The sequence below is a fragment of the Sorex fumeus genome, unplaced genomic scaffold (assembly GCF_029834395.1).
Source record: "Sorex fumeus unplaced genomic scaffold, SorFum_2.1 ptg000155l, whole genome shotgun sequence".
NCBI lineage: Eukaryota > Metazoa > Chordata > Mammalia > Eulipotyphla > Soricidae > Sorex > Sorex fumeus.
Window position 1 is genome coordinate 2,501,871 of NW_026606212.1, and position 15,379 is coordinate 2,517,249.

At 43.0% G+C, this 15,379-nt stretch overlaps 1 protein-coding gene across 10 annotated transcripts in view; it reads right to left on the minus strand.

Annotated features, from left to right (window-relative positions):
* ATXN2 (ataxin 2) overlaps positions 1 to 15,379 on the minus strand; it is a 97,784-nt gene that overhangs the window by 62,622 nt on the left and 19,783 nt on the right. For 3 of the 10 annotated variants that reach the window (XM_056107206.1, XM_056107203.1, XM_056107202.1), the window contains exons 2-4: positions 5,293 to 5,329; positions 3,737 to 3,796; positions 1,274 to 1,345 (exon numbers count right to left, since the gene is read on the minus strand). In XM_056107206.1, the coding sequence (XP_055963181.1) occupies positions 1,274 to 1,345; positions 3,737 to 3,769 (105 nt within the window). In that variant the 5' untranslated portion in view covers positions 3,770 to 3,796; positions 5,293 to 5,329. Of the gene's footprint in view, positions 1 to 1,273; positions 1,346 to 3,736; positions 3,797 to 4,228; positions 4,298 to 5,292; positions 5,330 to 15,379 lie in introns of those variants that run through there. The other 7 variants (XM_056107209.1, XM_056107207.1, XM_056107205.1 and 4 more) reach the window with 6 other exon arrangements.

Sequence of the window (15,379 nt, forward strand, 5' to 3'; positions counted from 1 at the left end):
CGCCAGGAGTAATTCCTGAATGCAGAGCCAGGAGTAATCCTGAGCGTTGCTGGGTGTGATCCCAAAAAAAAAAAAAAAATCTTGCATCTACAAAGTGGTTCCTGATATCATGATCTGACTAAAGCACATTAATGGTGATTAAGGGGGTGGGGAGGGAAATGAGCCAGGGATGTGGTTCAGAGGTAGAGCCTCACACGCTAACGTCTGGGTGACATCTGTGCACTTCAAATACTTAAAATATTTGTCTTTTAAAAAGGGTAGTACCTCAGACAATTACTTCAGTAACACCACTGTGAGATAAAACAATTATCACAAGTTGACTTTTACTGATCTAAGTCTTGATAATTCCATTTGCCTTTGTGTTATAACAATTAATATAAAGTATATTTATTTGTGCCTGCTAAGGGAGCAGCTGGGATGGTTGGTGGGAAACTGGGAACATTGTGAAAGGAAGGGCACACTGGTGATGGGGTTCCTATTGTAATACTTAATGCCTAAAACAACTATATTACTAAAGTAAATCACAGTGCTAAACATCTTTTTGGAAAAAAATTTAAATAAGAAGGGTAATTAATGAACCACTCAATTCTTTTCTGATCAACAATGTCTAAAAAAAATGCCAAAATGTTTTAATAAGCGCATAAAACAAGCAATCTTTTCCTTATTATAACAGTTTCTAGAATAATCACTATTTGAAGAGCAAAATCACTCAAAGTGCTCTTTTGAAAGCTTGTCAGGTAAAGCACTGAGCATGAAAATGTGACAAATGGGTCAGAGAGTATGATGGTGAGAGTATTTTGCCTTGCATGCAGTCAACCAGGATTTGACCCCTGGAACCACACATGGTCACCTGAACACTGCCAAGAGTAATTCCTAACAACTGAACTAGAACTAGGAGTAACTCTTAGTACAGGGCGGGTGTGGCCAAAAGAGAAAGAAAATACAACAAACACATAATCACCTACCTCATTAACAATAATGCTAAAGCAAAAACTTAGAGAGAAGGCCAGAGTGATAGTATAGGGGTAGGCGTTTGCCTTACACGTGGCCCCCGCATCTCATAAGGTCCCCCAAGCACTGCCAGAAGTAATTTCTGAGTGCAGAATCAGGAAGAAGCCTTGAGCATCACAAAAAACTGGGTGTGGCCCCAAAATAAAAAAAAACTACAACAAAAAAACCCTAAAAGACACTGTCAATAAACAAACATAAACACAGCACTTAATGAGTCATGGCAATTTTACATTTCGAATAAAAGGGAAAGAATAAAATTTACCTTAGGGCTGTATGTTTTAAAAACTCCTTCATATATACCTCCATTTTTCACTTGTAGTTCACATTTGGATCCCTAAAAACATAAAATCAATTTATCAAAAAAAGAGAATGCTATTCAATTATGAGATAGCTATTTTTCATTTTACTTGTTTATTTCAACACATTAAGTACTGACTAACAAAAAAAAAAATTAGGGGCTAGAGAGATAGTACAGTGATTAGAGTGCATACCTTATATACTCTGGCCTAGGTGCCTATCAATCCCTATCACCCCACATGGTCCCACCAGGAGTGATTTTTTTTCTTCATTTTTTATAATTTTATTTATTGAATCACGTGAGAGCAGTTACAAAGCTTTCGGGTCCAAGTCTCAGTCATACAGTGAAACACCTGTACCTTCACCAGTGCCCATTCTCCACCCCCAACAACCCCAGTATACCCCCATCCCACACCCTCCCCCTACCTGTGGGGAAGATGATTTCCACATTACTCTCTCTCTACTTTGATCACATTCAGTATTTTGACACCAGACCCACCATTCTTATTTGAGATTTTACTCCAACACTCAGCATGGCTGCAGTATTGGACGCGCAATTTTGAAATTCCGAAATTTTAACACTTAAATCTGGAGGGATTTCTGCCCAAACCTGCTGGGTTCCGAGATTTGCTCCTGAGTCTCTGGGATCATGGCCAGTAAGCAGCTTGATCAGAAGCCAGAAAGGCCGTTTGTGGGCAATGACTTGGGGTCTCATTGGGGTGGGGAGGACAGGACCGGCTCCACCCCCATCCCGTGAGGCCCAAAATGTCTCATCATTGCGGGCCCAAACCTGACTGTCCAATGGCCTCTGGAGGATGACGGCCACCGAGCCACCAGGGGGAAGCAGGCGGAGGGACAACACCCTTTCCCCCCGGGGGTGGCCCGGTGACAGTAACCTACGGCGTGGTCTGGACACATTTCTGCCAAAAGCCGCTGGGCTTTGAGATTTGTTTCTGAATCTCTGGGATCATGGCCATTAAGCAGCTTGACCAGAAGCCAGAGAGGCTGTTTGTGGACGATGACTTGGGGTCTCGTTGGGGTGGGGAGGAAAGGACCGGCTCCACCCCCATCCCATGAGGCCTAACATGTCTCGTCACTGTGGGCCCAAACCTGACTGTCCAGTGGCCTTTGTAGGATGGCAGCCACTGGGTCACCAGGGGGAACAGACCAAGGCAAGAAACCTAGTCCCACCTGGGTTGGCCCAGCACCGGTAATCTACTGCACGGACCGGACACATTTCTGCCAAAAGCCACTGGATTTCGAGATTTGTTTCTGAGTCTCTGGGATCATGGCCATTAAGCAGTTCAATCAGGAACCAGAGAGGCCATGCCTCCAATTATATAGCTGAGCCGGAGGTGGTTTGTGGGTGTGTTTCCCACATACCTAACTTTGGCCATTTACTTTCTTGGTAAACTTTGCCCCAAGTTTTTGGGGTCCAGTCAAAGGCACAGCAGCAATTTTGGGGTATCTGAAGGCGCCATCAGGCTGCTGATGCACTTGCCTCACAGGTACAGATTGACCTGCTGGCGGCACCATACCCCCACCAGGAGTGATCTTTGAGTGCAGAGCTAGGAGTAAGCCCCGAGCACAGTCAGATGTGACCAAAAAACTTGAAAAAAAAATTTTTTTTTTTACACACTAAAGCACTAAAATGCCAAAATTCTTCAGGAAACCCTGCCTCCTCATGTTTGCAGTATAAATTTAAATACTGTATTTCTGACTCCAGTTTTATTAGGTGGGAAACAATGCACCAAAGATAAACAACTACTATAACTTGTACCTAGCCAAACTGAAAACAATGTCTTTAACGTTACAACACTTTAGAATTCTTTTTTTTCCTTTTTGGGTCACACCCGGTGATGTACACCGGTTACTCTTGGCTTTGCACTTAGGAATTATTCCTGGGGGTGCTCAGGGGACCATATGGGATGCTGGGAATTGAAAATGGGTCGGCCGCATGCAAGGCAAACACCCTACCCGCTGTACGATTGCTCCAGTCCCTAGTTTAGAATTCTAAACTGTGTTTTTCACACATTCTTATAGAAAAATGGGCTGGAGCGATAGCACAGCAGGTAGGGCGTTAGCCTTGCATTCAGCCAACATGGCCGACCCGAATTCGATTCCTCCGCCCCTCTCGGAGAGCCCGGCCAGCTACCGAGAGTATCTCGCCCGCATGGCAGAGCCTGGCAAGCTACCCGTGACGTATTCGATATGCCAGACACAGTAACAACAAGTCTCATGATGGAGACGTTACTGGGCCAACTCGAGCAAATCGATGAACAACAGGAGGACAGTGACAGTGACTTATAGAAAAATGCTTTTTTCTAAACATGACCTTTTGGGACTGTTCCTTTATATTTTAAATTCATAAATTACTTTAGCCCACGCCCAAGGGAATTATTTCTTCCCCAGTAATTTGGTAACTTACAACAACTGATGTAAGTACGTGAACCATCCTCATATTTCCATAGATTCCATCAAAAGAAATCTAGAATTATAGGAAAAAACATTATTAGCAATCAGTATTTGTCCATATATATTAAGCTAATTGTTTATATTCTTATAAAATGTCTAATTAGATTTATAATACCTTCCATGCATTAAAGGTAGATTTGGTTTACTATAATCTTTTGCTTCTTTAGAGAATAGAAGCTCAAGTTTTCTAAAGTAAAACCAGTCATACCAACTAACAATGTTTTGTATATAAATGATACCTAAAAAAGCAAAAGTGAGCTTCCATGTATGAGGAGAAGACAAACCACAGAACAAAAGACAACTCAATGGTTGGACAAGAGGAGAAAAGGTTTACTCTATGAAGTGGCATGAGCAAATTTTGGAGGTGATGAAGTATTGGGTGTAGTTTCACAAACCGCATGCATCAAAAGTCACAAATCAGTCCACTAAATAGGGTTAAGTATACCTTAATAAACAAATGGGGTGGGATGAGAGGCACCATCGTAGAAGATTCTTGACTATCTTCTTTGCATATCTGAATCAATGACAGTGCTCTAAGGTCTAATCCACCACACCACTCCTTATTTATACTAAAAAACATATGCCCTCCCAATACAAAATGAAGAAAATGTGTCTAGTTTAGAGATAGTCTTGAAAATTACTTAATTTCTCACCATTTCTATCATTATATGGAACTTTTATCTCCTGGCCTTCGTGCTCAGATTATGGGCAAAATTTCAGTATTTAAGAGCAGAAGACTCTAAACAGTGCACTGGGGCTGGAGAAATAGCACACTGGGGAAGGCGCTAGCCTTGCATGCAGCCAACCCGTTTGATCCCTGATACACTCCCGAGTTCATACCAGGAATAATACCTGAGTGCAGAGCCAGGTATTATAAGTAATAAGCCCTGATATAATAAGCCCTGAGCACCACTGGGTGTGGCCCTCCCCCAAACAAAAGTAAATAAAATGATAGTGAGTTAATATAAACCCAAAGCCCAAAGAACTCTATAAACACCAGACGTGGCATTCCGTTTGAGAATTTTTCCATTTAGGTTTGGGTATGCCTTTAGTCATTTTTAAGAGAACACTTGACCGTGGAGTCGGAGTGATAGTGCAGCAAGTACGGTGCTGGCCTTGCACACAGCCGACCTGGGTTCAATCCCCAGTCCAGCAATGCGAGGAGCGATCCCGAACTCAGAGTGAGACATAAGCCCTGAACACAGCTGGATGTTGGCCCCTAAGAGAACACTTGACCTATTTTACAGATGAGTTCATGTTTAACGTATTTTAAAAAATAATTAATAACTTCATAATCGACAGCATTATGTACAAAGGCTGTGAGGGATAACATTCAAGGACAGGAAAGTAGCTGCGTGTAAGTAAGAGCACATGCTTTGCGTGTATTTGGTTCTGGATTGGACCCGACACTCTGCTCTAAAATAGAAGGGGACAGGAATTTTCACTTTGCCTTTGTCTATCGTTGTTTTATCTTAGTTTCTAATTTCCAAATAAATTAAAGTTACTCACCGTGGACTGAGGCAGTCCTTTGCTACTGTTCCGACCTCTGAAAAGATTAAATAATGTTTATTAAATTTAACAGACGAAACCAAAAAGTGCTTTCATATTAAAAATTTCTTGTATTTTCGTTCAAATAAAGCAGAAGCTATTTCAGGGGTTAACTAATATTTAGTGTAAAGACTAACTATGGTTCTGTTTTGCTATTTGGAGGCCTAGAACAGGCAGTGATCATGAGTAAGAAAGAAAACAGTCTGTCTTGGGCCCAGTGGTGCTGGGGGTCTCTAAGACTGCACCGAGCAATGATGGGGTGAAGGTTGGGGGAACCAATGCTGTGCTGGGGATCAAACCAGGACTCTAAACTACCTTCCCAAGTGACATGATCTCATATATAGAAAATCCTGAAAAGGGGGGTGGGGGACACACACACGGACGACCTGTTAAATCTGATCAATGAACTCAGTAAAATTACTGGACATAAGATAAGCATATAAAAATCTGTATTAGGAAAGCTGGAGAAATAGTACAGCATGTAGAGGTGCTTGCCTCGCATGCAGCTGACCCAGGTTCAATTCTCACCACCCCATAAGACACGCCCCTCCAGCCCTACCAGGAGCAATTACTGAGTGCAGGCAGGAGTAAGCCCTGAAAACTACCAGTATGGCCCAAAATCCAAAAATAAAAAAATTAAAATTTATAACTATTATACACTGAAAACAAAATAAAAAAAGAAAACATTTGAGATCTAGAAAAAGTTCAGCAGTTAAGGGACTTGCCCTACATACTACCTACCCCAGTTTGATTCTCCAAGCACATGGCTCACCCAGCACTGTCAGAAACAACCCCGACCCCAAGCATAAAGTCTGAATATGCCGCCCCCTCACAAAAATTTTTTTGATTATCAATCCAATTTATAATAGTATAAAAAAAATCTACGGGTAAATTTAAGGAGAAGCAATATCGCTACATGAGAAAACTGTTAGGCGTTAATGAAAGAAATCGAAGATGACACTGAAAAGGGACCTCTTTTCAGTTGGAAGGATGAGATTTTGAACATTATGCTCAGTGAAAACTAACAGAACAGGAACAACTGTGATCTCAGAAAAGAGGGAGTCTATAGAAAGACATCAGATTTGTGGTCACCAGAGGCAAAGAATGGAAGGAGAGGGAATCAGAACAAAAGTGCTTTAAAAAAAAGTACAAACTTCCAGTTACAAAATAGATATAACGAATGGAATGCACAATTATAATTAGGTTAACACCACTCTATCAGAAAATCCTTAAGAGAATAAATCCAAAGAGTTCCTATCACAAAAGAAATACTTCCTGTTTTCACGTGATATTGTATCTAATGAGTAGATGCAAGATGAACCTTGTTGTATGAATCCAGTATATTTAAGTCTAAACATCTTTCTATTCATCTTAAACTTATTGAAGAGGCAAAGGAAAAGCTACTCCAGAATAAAATATAGATTCTACTTTTAATTTAGCTGATCTATTTGACTGACATCAAGTCACCTCCCATATTTTTCTCTCACTCCTAAAATTAGGACTACCTTACAACTTACAGAAACACACTGGAAGTTAAATCATCCAACGAACTTTCACTTCTAAATAAGTGGCTCTGTCATGCAACACAGTAAGTACTTTTCCCTGTCAAGCCCCTCTCTCTGAAACACTGCAGCAGGCCAAGTCTGGATGTGGAGTTATTTCCACAAACATGGGGTCATTGCTTTTTTTTGGTTTAGGTGGCTAGGTGGCTTTTTTTGTTTGCTTGTGGGTTTTTTGTTTGTTTGTTTGTTTTTGACAGGGGTGGGGGACACACATGGTGGTGCTCAACATTTACTCCTGACTTTGTGTTCAGGGACATCTCCTAGAGGAGCTTACAAAAGCATATGCAAGTGCCAGGGATTGAACCCAGGTTGTCTACATTATCTCTCCAGCTTCATGAACTCATTTTTAAGTGACTTTATTTGCAAAACTACAATTAGAACCAGAGAGTACAAAAATAAGGTACTTACTTGCCCTGCACAGCATGACAGATGATGGTTCAAACCTCAACACCACATATGGTCTCCTGAGAACTACTAGGGATCACTCCTGAGCACAAAGTCAAGAACAGTCCCTGGGCAATGCCAGGTGTGCCTTAAGTACCTTCCCCTCCAAAAAAGAAAAGGTAAGCATTCTCCAAAGCAAGGGCCAAAAAAATAACCATAACCCACAACCTGTCTTAGTCTGGTCTCTAAGGGGAAAAAGGGTGGGGGAGAGGGAGAGGGAGGGAGGGAGAGAGAGGAAGAAGGGGAGAGAGAGAGAGAGAGAGAGAGAGAGAGAGAGAGAGAGAGAGAGAGAGAGAGAGAGAGAGAGAATAAAAGTCAAGAGCATGCAAGAGGGAAGTTTTAGAGTCTATGAAGTAAAAAAAATAGTATCTGGTCGTTATAAGACAAAAATAATGTTGGGGACTAGAGATGGTTCAGGGGTTAAAGTTGCCTGAATTATAAGCATGAGGGCGCGTAGGTTTGATCCCCAGTACTACCACATGCACTAGAAGTTCTGCAGTCTAATACCTCCATAGAGGCACTGCAGCCTGCAACTAAAGGGGTATGACTGTAACCAAATATGCAAGTGCCCAATCCAAGGGTGTGTCATCTCCAGTCATCACAGCATCAAAAAAGGGAAGGGAGAAGGGGGAAACAAGTTTGAAAGTTTCAACACTGAAAAGTGTAGCTGAGGGCCAGAGATAGTATGACAGGTAGACTGCTGGCCTTGCATGCAGCAAACCCAGTTCAATCCCCTGCACCCATATAGACCTGCCGAGCCTTGCCAGGAATGATCCCTGAGCATCACCAGATGTGTCCTCAAAAAAAGAGAAAGAAAAATGTAGCTGTATTATTATTATTATTATTATTATTTTGCTTTTTGGGTCACACCTGGAAATGCTCAGAGGTTACTCCTGGCTCGACACTCAGGAGTTACTCCTGGCGGTGCTCTGGGGACCATATGGGATGCTGGGAATCGAACTCAGGTCGACTGCATGCAAGGCAAATGCCCTATCTGCTGTGCTATCACTCCAGCCCCTGTAGCTGTATTATTAATTGCAATTTTAATTCTACTACTGCTTATTCTTCAGTCTTTGGAAGTCTATCTTGCTTGCACGTCTTTGTGTATCTTTGCTTGCTCACTCTTCCACTCTGAAGAAGCCCATGCTCTCTCTTGAACAAATACTTCTTTTTTCCCCTTCCCTTCATTTTTCCAAATAAGTTTTTTTTTTCTTTTTGGGTCACATCTGGCGATGCACAGGGGTTACTCCTGGCTCTTCACTCAGGAATTACCCCTGGCAGTGCTCAGGGGACCATATGGGATGCTGGGAATTGGACCCGGATCGGTCGCGTACAAGGCAAACACCCTACCCACTGTGCTATCACTCTAGCCCCTCCAAATAAGTTTTAATTAAAACTATCCTACTTCCATGACTGGTTAAAGAAACTATGGTACATTTACACAATGGAGTATTATGTAGCTATTAGAAAAGATGAAGTCATGAAATTTACATACAAGTGGTACTGCATGGAAAGTATCATGTTAAGCAAAATGAGTCAGAAAGAGGGATAGACATAGAAAGATTACATTCATCTTGGAAATATAAAGTAACAAAATAGGAGACTAATACCCAAGAGTGGCCGAGATTAGTACCAGGAGCTTTGCTCCATGGCTTGGAGGCCAGCCACACATGCTAGGGGGAAAGGGAACTCAGATAGAGAAGGGAGCACCAAATAAAGGGTGTTGGGAGGATCCTCCCAGGATGGGAGAAGCATGCTGAAAGTAGACTATAGACCAAACATGATTGTCACTCAATGCCTCTTTTGCAAACCAAAACACCCAAAAGGAGAGAAAACAAAAGGGAATGCCCTGCCACAGAGGCAGGGTGGGATGGGTGGGATGGGAGGTGGGAGGGATACTGGGACCCGTGGTGGTGGAAAATGGGCACTGGTGGAGGGATGGGTACTTGATCACTGTATAACTGAAACCCAAGCACAAAAATTTCTAAGTCTACAACTGTACCTCATGGTGTTTCACTAATAAAAATTAAAAATAAACTTCTGAAAAAAATTAAATTAAATAAAAAAAACTATCCTGCTTCACAAAAGAAAAAGAAAGTTCTATCACTATTTTATGTGAAAGAAAGTCTGGGGGGCTAGAGAGTTTGCCTTGCACACAGTCGACTGGAGTTTGATTCCTGGCATTCCATATGATCCCCAAGCATGCCAGGAGTGATCCCTGAGCACAGAGCCAGAAATAAGCATTGAGCACCACTGAGTGGCCACTGGAAAAAAAAAAAAGTGGGGGGAGCCTCATAAGCAGGACTCCGGGGACCAGCTACACAGGCCTCAAAGTTCAAGGGTAAACAGGGCTATGCCCAGGAGACCCTGCAGGGCATGGGATGGAACCGGGGCCTCTGCAAGCCAGACATGAACTCCAGTCCTTTGAGCAATAATGCCCCGGCCCCTAACTGAGCGTCAGCACACACTGTTCCATTATCAACCTTTCACCAGAACCCCACTATCAATATCCCCAGCTTCCCTCCCACCCACGCCCAGCCTGCCTGAGGAGGGCACTTCCCCCCTCCCTCACTGTCCTAGTGGGGAGGGACTAACTTGCCCCTCTCCCCCACAGTGGGCAGCTTCTGACTGAAGACCAGTTCTACGAAACTTCGTAAGGGACCAGAAGTTCAAAATAGAGAAGTTCAAGAGCATCCTTCATGCACAACCCCAGTTGCTCCTGAGCACAACAGAGTCTCCCCAGCATTGCTGGGAATGGTCCTAGTGACCCCTGAACACCACCTGCCTGACACTGCAAGGCTCAAGGACCACTGCATCAGCAAGCACCAGCATTGAACCACCCAGCCCCTTTGATCAACAATAGCTCAGGGTCCTCAGAACACTCCACGGGGAGCACGTTTCTTGATAACATTACTTTTCATTAAGTTTAAACATACACATAATTGAGAAACATCATTAAGTGTTCTCGTTCTCGTATTTTCTTTTTTAGGAGCAAAGGGTTCTCCCTGGCACCTTTGATGGACTGGCAATGTGGTTAGGTCAGTGGTGGTGTTCAGGCCTGGCAGTGCCAGGGACCATTGGGGCAGTGCTGGGGGAGGGCCATACTGTAAACACAGGGCCTTGTGTACCCAAGGCAATGGGACCCACCCCTTGAGCTATATCTCCCAGATCCCCTCACTTAAGCTTTTGTTTTGTACTGTTATGGGGCTACACTCAGCGGTGTTCAGGAATCGTCCTGGAGGGGCTCAGAGACCATATGTGGTGCTGCTGATCATTTAACAATGGTATTCAACCAACTAAGGCTGATCCACTCATTGAAAAAACAAGTATTTTAAGAATGTACATTTGTTGAAAATATTTTGATCAACTGCCATAAAGGAGTGATTCTGTATTAATGACTGAGTCAAATCATTCAGTATAAAATGAAGGGGTGAGGGGCTGGAGCGATAGCACAACGAGTAGGGCATTTGCCTTGCACGCAGCCAACATGGCCGACACAGGTTCGATTCCCAGCACCCCATATGGTCCCCTGAGAACCGCCAGGAGTGATTCCTGAGTGCATGAGCCAGGAGTAACCCCTGAGCATCGCCGGGTGTGACCCAAAAAGAAAAAAAAAAAAAGAAGGGGTGAAATAGATTTTTGTTGCTGTTGTTGGTTTTTTTGTTTTGGGGTCACACCTGGCAATGCTCAGGGGTTACTCCTGGCAGTGCTTGGGACAAGAAATGGGATCCCATGGGTCGAATCCAGGTCAGCCTCATGTGAGGCAAATAAATGCCCTACCTGCTATCCTACCTACTCTATCACTGCAGCCTCAAACTGAAATGAATTTGACAGGGCCAAAGACACAGTACTGAAGTTAAGGTGCTTTTCTTACATGCAGCTGACCCCAGACTGATCCCTGAACATGTGAACTGGACCCTATCTTACATAATTTTAAAAACAAAAGGGTGGGGGCTGGAGTGATAGCACAGCGGGAGGGCATTTGTCTTGCAAGCAGTCAACACGGGTTCAACTCGCAGCATCCCATATGGTCCCCTGAGCACTGCCATGAGTAATTCCTAAGTGCAGAGCCAGAAGTAACCCCTGTGCATTGCAAGGTGTGACCCAAAAAGCAAAGAAAAAAATAATTAATAAATAAAAGTAAAAGGGGAGGGGACAGAGTGATAGTACAGAGGGTAAGGCGTTTTCCTTGCACGGGGCCAACCTGGGTTCGATCCCCGGCATCCCATATGGTCCACCAAACACTGCCAGGAGTAATCCCTGAGTGCAGAGCCAGGAGTAACCCCTGAGCATTGCTAGGTGTGACCCAAAAGAAAAAAAAAGGGGGGAAACATAGAGATAGTACAGAGGATAGGGCACTTGCCTTGCATGCAATAAAGTCAAGTTCAATCCCCAGTGCCCTACAGAGTTTCCCTGGGCCCCACCAGAAGTGATCTCGAAGTGCAGAGCTAGGAGTAAGCCCAAATGTTTGGGTTTGCACCCCCCCCAAAAAAAAACCCAAATGAAATAAAATGGAGAGGCTGGAGTAATAGCACAGTGGGTAGGGCATTTGCCTTATACACGGCCGACCCAGGCTCGATTCTCAGCATCCCATATAATCCCCTGAGCACCACCAGGAATAATTCCTGAGTGCAAAGCCAAAGCCAGGAGTAACCCCTGTGCATAGCTGAGTGTGACCCAAAAAGCAAAAAAAATAAAGTTAAATTAAAAAGTAAAATAGGGGCTGGAGTAATAGCACAGAGGGTAGGGCATCTGCCTTACACACGGCCGACCCGGGTTCGTTTCCCAACATCCCATATGGTCCCCTAAGCACCGCCAGGAGTAATTCCAGAGTGTAAGAGCCAGGAGTAAGCCCTGTGCATCACCAGGTGTGACCCAAAAAATAAATTAATAAAATAAAATTAAATGGAGGGGACCAAGAGACAATACAGGGGATAAGGCCCTGTATGTAGCAGACTCTGGTTCAATCCCTGTCATCATATACAGTCCCCTGAGCATTGCCAGAAGTATTACAGAAACTAAAAATAAAGTGGGGCCAGAGAGAGAGCTCAAAGGGCTGGCACACATATGCTGCATGCTGGAGGTCTGGTCCAATCTTCATCCCTATATTGTTCCAAGAGTAACTGCCAAGCATCAAGTCAGCATCAAGTATATCAGAGTGTGCCCCGCATCCACAAAAAAAATGAAAACATACTGAAAACTACCACTTAGTTTTGAATCCTCGCTCAATTACTTTCTGTTGATTACAGAAGGTTCTTTAATTAGTCCGATTACCAGTTTGCTGATTCACAAAATGAATATAAAGAAAATGTTAAGAGAATTATGAGGAAAAGATGAACACATCAAAACTTATGTACATTTTCATACTGATTTTCAACTGTTTCGTTTCTCTTTGATGGTCACACCCAAGGATTCGGGAGTGGTTTGATGTTTGAGTAGCGCCATGTCATATCACAAATTGAACCTGGGCGCCAACCTGCAAAGCATATGACTCAGTTCTTCAAACTATTCCCCTGGTGCCCACTGTAACAGATTTTTACCACTTGGGATTAACAAGATAACAAGGAAAATATACATACAAAAAAAATGGAGGGGAAGGGGCAGTCACTGATGAAGAGTACATATCTTACACACATGAGGCCCACAGTTTAGTCCCCAACACCACCATTCCCATCCATATCCAAAGCACATAATCTGACTAAAAATAAATTTCCATTATTTCAAAACTGGGGGGAAGTGGACAGAGACACTACTTCTATTGTACTGCCACCAAACAATTCCACAGTTTTTTTTACTTTATTTTTCACCATTCTGGCATATCATCACCATTTTCAATATTGTACCTGAACCTGTCACACGAGTTTACACAATTATTTCAACAGGAGTGGGGAACAGAATAATATCGAAATATTTCAGACATTCACATTTCTAAAACCAGGCAAGTTATATAACTAAAATTCTTTGCACACTAAACTACAAAGTACCATACTTCAGTAAGTCGTAATAACGCCCCCCACCCACCCAAACACATATTCCTAAGGCTTGATACACAGAGCTCGAGTGAATGTCACTTCCCCAGGGAGGTTACCCTGACCACCCATCCACAGTGACACACTCAGGGCAGAGGATGTGGCTCAAGTAACAGATCTCAGGCTTAGCATGTTCAAGGTCAAGGAAGAGCTCTAATGAAACATAGTCCCCCAAACACTGGGGGGCAGGTCCTATAAAAAAACAGGTATTTAGCTAATTTAATACTTAATCATTCATATGCTTAATGTCTGCAACTACTTGAAGCTCATCTACTTCCTTCCCACTCTGCTCAGACCCAACCCCTGGGGCTACCCTAATCACAACTATGGGCCTGGCTTTGAGGAAAATCTGGTATGGGAGAGAAAGACATGAGCACAACACCAGCTTTCATGCAGGAGGCCCAGGTCTTATCACCAGCACAAGATGAAAGTCCACTGGAGCAACAGGGAAGCACTGGGAGTAGCATCAGCACCACAGGGTGTGGCACATAAAGTTGACTAAATTAAGGATTTAGTGTACTGCATGTAAATTATAATGAGGATCATTTCAATTCCTTTTTAAAAAAAACTACAGCAGAGGTACGCAGGGCTACAGTGGGTAGGGCATTTGCCTTGCTTGAAGCTGACCCAGGTTTGACCTCTAGCATCCAGATGGTCCCCCAAGCTTGCAAGTAGTGATCCCTGAGCACAGAGCCAGGAACAAATCCTAAGCATTGCTGGGTATGGCCCAAAATCCAAAGAGAAAAAGAACAATCAACTAAGACTATATCTCTAATTCCAGTTCTTCTAGATAATGTGCTTGAGTGAGTCATTTTGTTCTTCCTTTTTTTTCAGTTCAATTAGAAGACAAAACTCTCTAATACTTATTAAATAACAATTTCTTAAGTGAAGAGATGAGTCAACACTGTGGAAGTAGGAAGAGGAAATGACAACCCAAACAAAAGGTCGTTTAGCAAACTGAGGTGGGCCGGCAACTCTCAATTCACTCTCAAGTCAGGGAGTAACTGCCAGGTTAATTCAGCAGTATAATCACCCTGAATCAATGTTTGAAAACAACTACCATCCTACCAGAATGAATTTCAGTTCTCTGCAAAATGCTTGGGTTCAAATTCTGGCCTCAGCAGCCAGTCCTGTGACCTACATTTGCTGACTTCAGTTCTCTGTGCCTCAATTTCAGTATCTACAAAATTGTAGTAACACCTTCTGGGACTGGAGCACTAGCAGTGAGCAGGGCACTTGCCTTACATGCAGATGACCCAACTTCCATCCCTGGGACCTGATATGAGCCTGCCAGGAGTGATCACTGGTGAAGAGCCAAAAGTAAATTAAGCACTGCTGGGTTTGGCCCAAAATTTTTTAAAATTAAAAAAATTTGAAAAATTTTAAGTCTTTCTCTTATTCCATTATTTTAGAAGACAAAAGCAAGCATTTACAACATAACCGTTATCATGAGGCAGTTTGAACTTGGCCTTCCACCAGCATGTAAGTGCCAAAAAGGGAGGGGGCTCATCAGGGTAGTTTGCTCTCCTATCCCCGAAAGTTCACAAACAAACAGTACGTCACTGAAAGCCGGAAGCAAGTTTATGATGTTCCTACAAGAGAAACTTCCGTCTCAGAGGGGCAGCTTTCTCCTTGGCAGGATAAATTCATCTGCTTAATAATGAAACCAATGATAATAAATAACTTACCATTTACCAAGTATACTAACATTTACACCAGTTCAGAGAATAGTGCCATTCCACAGGTATAGAAAAGGATGAAGGCATCTGTCCCTCCCATCTAGAACATCCTAAATCTAGAACTCTATCTTGACCTACAAAAGCCCCCTTACCTCCAAGGGAAGTTTTTCAAAAGACATGTTTCTTAAAGATACTCAGATGACAAAAAAGACAGGTGACAAGCAAATAAAAAGACATTCAATATTAGAAGGTATTAAGGACATGAAAGTTCAACCCACAGTAAAATGCAGTCATTATAATGACTGAAATTAAAAACATACCAAGTGCTGTCAAG